General features: G+C 32.1%; 1 protein-coding gene across 1 annotated transcript; it reads left to right on the top strand.

Moving 5' to 3' along the window:
• The first annotated feature begins 3,406 nt into the window (after positions 1–3,406).
• Positions 3,407–6,628, top strand: LOC131594634 (G-type lectin S-receptor-like serine/threonine-protein kinase LECRK1). Its single transcript, XM_058866810.1, has 2 exons — positions 3,407–4,114; positions 5,366–6,628. The coding sequence occupies exons 1-2, from the start codon at positions 3,510–3,512 to the stop codon at positions 6,513–6,515; spliced, it is 1,755 nt and encodes a 584-aa protein (XP_058722793.1). The 5' UTR covers positions 3,407–3,509; the 3' UTR covers positions 6,516–6,628.
• Positions 6,629–8,955: the final 2,327 nt, after the last annotated feature.

Below are 8,955 nucleotides of genomic sequence, written 5' to 3'. Positions count from 1 at the left end.
TGTGCACCCCTTGTCACTTAATCTTTTGATTTGATTAAAAAAGATTCGAAAGATCAAGGTATTCAAGAGGTGTACACTTCTTGTCACAGGATCTTTCGGTTTGATTAATGTTTTTGTTTCAAAAGATCAAGGTATTCAAGAGGTGTTCACCCCTTGTCACAGGATCTTTCGGTTTGATTAATGTGTTTTAGTTTCAAAAGATCAAGGTATTCAAGAGGTGTTCACCCCTGGTCACAGGATCTTTCGGTTTTATTAATGTGTTTTAATTCAAAAGATCAAGGTATTCAAGAGGTGTTCACCCCTTGTCACTTGATTTCTTGATTTAATTAAAGTGTTTTAATTCAAAAGATCAAGGTATTCAAGAGGTGTTCACCCCTTGTCACTTAATCGTTTTGATTTGATTAATGTATTTTGATTCAAAAGATCAAGGTATTCAAGAGGTGTGCACTTCTTGTCACTTGATCTTTCGGTTTGTTTAAGAAAAAAAGTGTTAATCCAAAAGAATCGAGGTATTCAAGAGGTGTTCACCCCTTGTCACACGATCTTTCGGTATGGTTAAAAAAGGTTTTCGAAGAGAAGAAGCTCGACGTTGGATCGAGAATTATTTGTAACGACTTGGCGTTGGACCAAGGTTTATTTATTTTTGAATTGAAGATTAATATAATTTTTTGGCATTTTATATATTAAAAAGAAAAATAAAAGTCTAATTAAAACATAATTTTTTTTATTTTTTCAATATGAGCAAAATATTTTTGTATTTTTGTTATTATTAGAAATTAAAACAATCACTACAATAAAAATAATAAAATAAGAAAGACAAAAAAACAAAACACGGGGGTGCATTAGAACATAGGGCGCTGCTGGACTGAAACAAGGCCCAAAGGTGGTTTAGACAATTTAAACAAGGAAAATGGGGGTGTGCAGAAATGAATTCGGACTGGGCTATATCAATACTCAGGCCTGATTTAAAGAAAAAGGAACAATAACAAAAACCCTAAAATCTAACAGTATGTGGCTTTGCCACAAACGTGACTCTCTCGTTTTCGACTCTCTACGTTTCATCAACAGCAAATCGATCTCTCCTCTCACTCACGTTCTCTTTCGGTCTCAGCTCAAATCAAACGCTCAAAACAACAATAGTTACATATACATGGCGACGATTGAGCAAGAAAATAGGTCAATGGCAATTCAATATTAACAGGAAGAGAAATCGAAGCAATCATTTAGTAATACATCACGCATGAATATTAACAGAAGTATAACAGGTTCAAGAAATGCAAACCGTGGTGAAGTTTCTTTTCCGGTAAATCGTTCTTCCTTGCGTTTTTGATTTTGTGCTTATGCAATCTTCTTCTTCTCTGCAATTTCTGGGCGCGAGTCGATGCGTGTGGTTGTTGTTGGGTTTGTTTCTGTTTGGAGATTATTGGCGAGGGAGTGTATGTTGCAATGGATTTGAAGGTTGGTTTTGTGATTTATGTGTGGTGGTTCAGAAATTATTGTTGGAGGTATGAATGAGTTTTACTTGGAGGAAGTCGTGAGTATGTTTCTGAGCAGGGTGTTTTATGAGTATGAAGGCTGAAGTTGCTGAGTATTGAGATGGTAATATGAAGGTTTTGGAGGAAGCTTATTTTGACAGAGTTTTTCTTCCTCTTTTCGTGGCTAGCTCCCCCCCCTTGCTTATGCTGAGTGTCTGTTTTTATAGAGGTAGATGATAGGGTTTTAGATGTAGAATTGGGGGGAAAATGGTATGAAGATTTGAACAATTGTGGATACTGATTTTTTTTGCTTTTTCTAATGCAGGGATATGTCTTCCCAAATTGGTGAAATTTTCGGACTGTTATGTTTGGCATGGCTTGGCGGATTGGGACTGACGCGGCAGCAAAAATGCAGAGTGGTAGCAGGGATTTTTGGACTGTAGTGTAGCAGGCTAGCTGAAGAACATGAAAGGCAAAAGACTGGCTTGCTGAACCGTAAAAGTTCAACAACCATAATATCTCTTTTTGTTTTTTTTTTGTTTGACTTATTTGTAGTGAAAAAAAAATGCTATTAAAAAGTGAAATTGGTAAAAGAAAAAGAATAAAACCGTGACATCCTTTGGTAAACCCAAATTGGCCACTTTTAGAGTCCATTAAATTCTTCACATGTTTCTAATTATTTGACATAAAAATAAAGTAATAGTAAAAATGATAAAAAGAATAAAAACTAACTTGTTAGTAAAAATAAAAGAAATAACGACATTAATTTATGTAAAATAAAGACTTAACAATTTTATATTTAAAAGTTGATTTTAATTTAAATAATAATCCAATTAAAAAGGGTATTTTAATATTGAATTAAAATTAAAATTATAACCAATAATTAAATAAAACCATGATGACAAAACTACATAAAAGGAAATGCGATATATTATTTTCAAATTTTCACGAAAGTAAGAAAATAATGATGAATGCGACACTATCAAAATGACGAAATACGAAGGTCAAAAATTGGGGTGCGACAATCTCCACAATTTATTTTAGAATCCAATGGTTCAGATTCATTCTCACATTCTCATATGAAAAAGGCATTCTCATATGATATGTAGGGGTGGGAATAGGCCAGGCCGGCCTACAGGGGCCTACGGCCCAGCCTACATAGGCCTAGGCCAGGCCAGGCCTATTTAATAAAGAGTTCAGGCTTAGGCTTTTTTAAAAGCCTATTTTATTAAATAGGCTAGACTTAGGCTATTAAAAAGGCCTATGAAGCCTTATAGGCCGGCCTATATTTTCATATATATATTAGAGATATGTTAAATAAGTTGGTTCATGTATGCATATATATTAGAAGAAGAAAAAAAGCTAAACAGGCTACCATATATATATATATATATATATCAAATGCTAAATAGGTTCACTTATATAGATTAATTAAAAACTTTAATGGGATACAAGCTTTTTAAATAGGCTTTCAGGCCAGGCCAGGCTTTTAAAAAGGCCAGGCCAGGCCAAAAAACTGAGCCTATGATAGGCCTTAGGCCAGGCTTAGGCCTTTTAAGTTTATCGTAGGCCAGGCTCAGGCCTCCTAAAGCCTAGCCTATTTCCACCCCTAATGATATGCCCTATATATATATATATATATACATACATATATATATATATATATATATATATATATATATATATATATATATATATATATATATATATATATATATATATATATATATATATATATATATATATATATATTAAACAAATTGGGTTGGGCCGGCTGATGTAATTGGTACGCCGGACGTTTGACTAGTACATGTGACTCATGGGTTAATTGAAACGAAATGAAACACTGTAACTCAACTATCCCACATACAAAAAGCAGTGCCTATAAATAAATAAATCATTCATGAGAAAAATAACAAAAACATCAAGTTTTCATAATCCTACTAGTTCCTACTCCTCCACAATTTCAAGACGTAAAAAATCAATCTTCTCATTTTCATTTCATAGATATTGGTTTTTCTCTTGAATAATATAATGTCCATAAGTTTGCATGTGGTTCAGCCAGGTCCAACAACACTGTTTTCAATCTTGTTAGCAATCCTCCTTCTACCGGTATCGGCTAATGATTTAGATCAAAAGTATTTCATGCTAGTGAACCAATGCAAATTCATAGTATGGCCAGCTTCCTTTTCTACCGCTCGAAACACAACTCTTGAAACCAACTTTAGTTTAAAAATGTGGGACAGGTTCACAGTTTGGGCTCCTCCAAACTGGAACGGCCATGTTTGGGGCCGAACTCTCTGCAGAAATAATTCAGCCACAGGGGGAAACTTCTCATGCATTACTGGTGATTGCGGTACTGGGAAGCAATCATGTGATGGAATGCGAGACATGCCTCCTGCCACACTAGCAGAATTCCGTCTAGGAAACAATGGTCTTGTTTTTTATAATGTTGATGTTGTAGAAGGTTTCAATATCCCCATAGTGGTGGTTCCTATTGGTGTTTCTGGTGAGAACGTGAATTGTAGCACTGCAGGTTGCCTTACAAACATTAATAATATGTGTGCAAAAGACAATGGGACAAACACTTTTACTTGTTCAACTAATTTCTACAAGATCATATTTTGCCCAGCTTCAAGGTTAGACCATGAATTTTTCTCACTATCTAATATCATTTACAAACTCTTTCAAAATTTAATTTATGTGAATCAAATTATTACAATAAATTATTCCTACTTTTTAAAGTAAGATGTGTTACTCTTTATAAAAGAAAATTTATGGCTTTATTTTTAATCAAACTTGAAATTTGATACAAGACAATCGTTTGAATCCAGCCCTCAAAAAAGTCAACGATAATAAAAAAACGGAACTTCTGAACATCATCAACTTAGCTATGTGTGCTTTAAGTTTCCCACTATACCACCCCTATAAACAATCATGTCTATAATATTCTCCACTATCTTAGTATTATCTACACTATTACCATAGCTTTTATCAATATACTACTTCCAAACTCCATAAAGGATCTAAGTTGCGGCTTACTTCAATATAGAAGCTCTCCATCCTTTCCCTTTACTACACCGAATTAACCAATTAAGTTCTTCATCCCATTCTTTAGGGATATGCTTCACTAGGATCCAATCAAGTACTTTGCATCAAATAATCTTGAGGTCACAACAACCATAGAACAAGTGATTTATGGTCTCATCTTTTGAAAAAAAACAACTGTTACTGTGATCCAATATTCCATACTTGAACAATCTATGTTTGGTGGCTAATCCACCATGGCAAGCAAGCCATAATGTCATCAAAGTCTTAGGTCTTGCACCATTGTAGTGGAATATATTACGCCAAGGCACCTTTGGAGCATTTGCTCACATCAGCTTATACACATCCTTTCTTTTAAATATATCATTGTTTTGCAACTGATCCCATAATCATGAGGGATGCACACAATCTTCCACGCAATGGGACTCTTTCTGCTTACATGAGAACCACCGGGAAATTTGAATTTTAAGTAAAAAAAAAAGCTATTTTCTTTCACATATATTTCAAATTAACTGATGAACTAGAAAAAATAAAATCATTTTAAAATTTTTAAATTAATCAGACAACAAATAACCTTAGACTTACCATCCAGAGAAATAAATAACTCTTGAGAATTATTTTTTTTATTTAGTGAATAATTCTATTGTCAAGTTAATGAAATAAAAAATATGAATAATTTTAATTCTATTGTCATGTTCCTGAATGTTAGTTCAGTTTGTAGCCATGCAGGGACAATAGGAGAATAATTTTAATTCTATTGTCATGTTCTCGAATGCCTTTAATAATATTTATTTTAAACATTTTTGTTTAGATTATTAATTTTATTAATTTTTATATTGTAGCATGGGACTTTTCGATCAAAGTGTGAGTGTAGACGACTCATTCACTGCTAGCAATGGGACAAATCGGTTGCTCTCTTCTTCGAGAGAGTTTGCTTTTGGTACTTTGATCATTGTCATGTCAATTATATTGGGATTCTTTATCGCTATAGTTATAACATTGGTTGGCGCAATTTTTTATTGCTACAACTCAAAGAAGATAAAAAGTAGCACAACCAACAAAAAAGTTATTGATAGAAATTTGAGAATTTTTTCTTTCAAAGAAATTACAAAAGTAACAAACAATTTTAGGGAAGAATTGGGAAGAGGGTCTTGTAGCATTGTATACAAAGGAATTGTAGATGTGGATACTTGTGTCGCGGTTAAAAAATTGGACAAGTTATTTCAAGATAGCGATAAGGAATTTCAAACTGAAATGAATGTGATAATCAAAACTCATCATAGGAACCTTGTACGTCTTCATGGGTATTGTAGTGAAGATCAACACAGGATTTTGGTGTATGAGTTAATGAGTAATGGTACTTTAGCAAGATTTCTTTTCACACCTTTGAAACCAGACTGGAACCAACGAGTTCATATTATCATTGGGATTGCAAGAGGTCTTGTTTACTTGCATGAAGAATGTTGCACCCAAATAATTCACTGTGACATAAAGCCTCAAAACATCCTTCTTGATGATGACTATAATGCCAAGATTTCAGATTTTGGGTTAGCAAAACTATTATTGATTAATCAAAGTCACACAAAAACCGGAATCAGAGGAACCAAAGGTTATGTTGCACCAGATTGGTTTAGGAGTGCACCTATCACTTCTAAGGTTGATACTTTTAGTTTTGGAGTGTTGTTATTAGAGATTATTTGTTCTAGGAAAAATATAGAGGATGATACTGTTAGTGAAGAAAAAAGGATTTTAATTGACTGGGCATATGATTGCTACAAGACTGGTAGAATTGATATTCTTTTAGAAAATGAATATGAGGCAGACAAAGATATGAGTAGATTTGAAAAATTTGTCATGATTTCTATTTGGTGCACTCAAGAAGATCCATCTCTAAGGCCACCAATGAAGAAGGTGTTGTTAATGCTAGAAGGGATTGTTGAAGTTGAAATTCCTCCAAATCCCTACTTGTATGGTTCCTCTAATCAAAGTTAATTCTCTTTTAAATTTAGTTTTGATGTTGCTTTTCACCTTTTCTTACAAAGTGTATTTGCTCATTTTGTTTTTCTCTAAAGCAAGGGAACATATCACTAAAAAAATGAATATATTACGTCTATATTTTTCCAAAAAAACACTTTTTTATTATATTTTTCTCCCATTTAGCAGTGCATGCAAAATTTCTTATATTTAAAAAAATATATTTGTTCATATTTATTAATATTACAATCTTTAGAGTTTGTAAGACTTTTAATTTATAGTTACTACATTTATCTTTTAACTTTTTGCTTATCATATTTTAGATTATAATAATCTACCTAAAGAATTATGGTAAATTTTTAGATAAATAGGACTTTGAGGCAACAAATTAGTCTTAGTATATATGGATAATTTATTATGATAATACAATATGTTCTTTTATTTTAATTGAGATCTATATTACCAATTAGAATTAGGATTCACGTCACTCTCATGTTCTCCTTGCATATTGTCCATAAATAGGAGAGACCAAAACATTATCTCCCTTTCTTTCCATCTCCTTTATTAATTTTTATTCTCTGTGTTAAAAATTCCATATTTTGCATTGATCAGAGGATATTGAAAGAAGAATTTAGAAGAAAAAACGTGAGTTCTAATCATTGGAGATTAAAGATAAAATAGTAGTTATAAAACTCTTCCTGTTTTTATTATTTCAGCCAAATTAGGGCTTATATGGGGTGAATTATTGAATTCATTTTTATTCTTTAGGTGAAGGGATCTCTTGGTATCTGTGAGTTTATTTTGTGACATAAAAATGTACGAGTAATGAAAAAAAAGATGGCTAAAATAAGAAAAAACAAATATAAAATGATGAGTAATGAAAAACAAAGATGGTAATTTTATTAACACCATTAGAAAAGATAGCAGAAAAAGAAATAGCAAAAAAAAAGGAAAATAAGACCTCACTGATCCTTCCATGTATTAGATAATTCCACCACCTTCAGTCACTTTTTACATTAATGAATATATCTATTAAGTAATAACATAATAAATAAAAAACCTCTTATTACTAATGATAAAAAACAAAAGTAACAAGATAGAAAATTAAACCTGAGATGCAATAGAAGATGGTCTTGCAAATTTGTGCTTATACTTCTCATGTTCAATCAATATTCTTCATAAAATTTGTTTCTTCATTATATTAGTTGTTGGTGGGAATATGGACTATGAACGGTCTAGAGGAGGGAGGAGTTGAATAGACCTCCCAAGTTATAAGTTCGTTTGAAACAGTTTTATCTGAGTTTCAAAAACAAAGTTTATTTTGCGTGTTAGAAGTAAATGTAGTGTAAAATAGATTATGCTTGTTGATTGAAAGTTGCATGAATATACTTAAAGTTCACAACACAATCGAACTATTGAATTATACCAAATGAACAAAGAAACTGTATTGACTCATTGAATAATGACATGAAAAATGTCATTGCATAATTTACAACATGAATAAGATTCTACAACCACAGTTTTCAGGTTTAATCGACACTAAGACAATGTTGAATTAACAATTCTAATAGAACTTAAACTTACAAAATTAATCTCTACCAATAGAAAATTCTATCAGGATGCAATTCTAGAAAACAGTAGAAACAACCTAATCATGCGATCAACTACAAAATTAAATGAGACATAGATAGAGAAAAGAGAGTATACCGGAATTTATAGTGGTTTGCCACATTCGTCCTTGCTTTACGCTTAATCCATTCTCTAATGGTTTCCCATTGATGAGTCATTGGTCTTCCAATATGGTTTGTAACATAATTACAAGAATTCATACGATCATTAATCCAAAATAAACGCTGAAGAATAAATCTTCTTAGTCGTCATGAATCTTCTAAGATAAGATTCGAATTCATGCAACAATGGAAAAAGAATGAGATAGAAGATGAAAAAAATCATTTGCAAGTGTTCAAGAAAGATAAATACTTTTGAGAAAATGAAAGAACAAGTGGTTTGTGAATTTTTAAATCCTCAATGGAAGTGTATGTTTTCTAACATTGTGAAAGGTTTGAGAGAGAAAATGATTTACAGGTGCTGGAGATGGATCAGAAAAATGGTGAAAAAAATCATGTTTTCTATAAAATAAGATATGCACTTCAAGAGAATCCAATTTTGCTATGATTCGAGTCAAGCATATGCTGTGATTAGACTCATGGAAGTTATGATTCGAGTCATGAACAAGTCATGATTCAACCTTGTTGTGAATTCAATGCCAAGAACAAAGTATAAAACAAGGAAGAATAAAGGACAAGAAGAAGAGGAACACAAGAATTGGTTATAACTGCTATTCTTTCACTTTCTCTTAAAACAAGATTACAAGTTTACAAGAATAACAAATAACCTCTCTCACCCTAAATTAGGATTTGCAGCTTAGCAATGATGAGAGACTAGTATGCTATTTATA

The sequence above is a fragment of the Vicia villosa genome, linkage group LG4 (genome assembly GCF_029867415.1).
Source record: "Vicia villosa cultivar HV-30 ecotype Madison, WI linkage group LG4, Vvil1.0, whole genome shotgun sequence".
NCBI lineage: Eukaryota > Viridiplantae > Streptophyta > Magnoliopsida > Fabales > Fabaceae > Vicia > Vicia villosa.
This window is presented reverse-complemented; position numbering and strand designations above follow the sequence as displayed.

Excerpts from the sequence above, each read along its gene's own strand:
- LOC131594634 (XM_058866810.1), top strand. The coding sequence starts at position 3,510 with ATGTCCATAAGTTTGCATGTGGTTCAGCCAGGTCCAACAACACTGTTT. Across the intron at positions 4,115-5,365 it reads ATATTTTGCCCAGCTTCAAG|CATGGGACTTTTCGATCAAA; the intron begins GTTAGACCATGA and ends TTTATATTGTAG.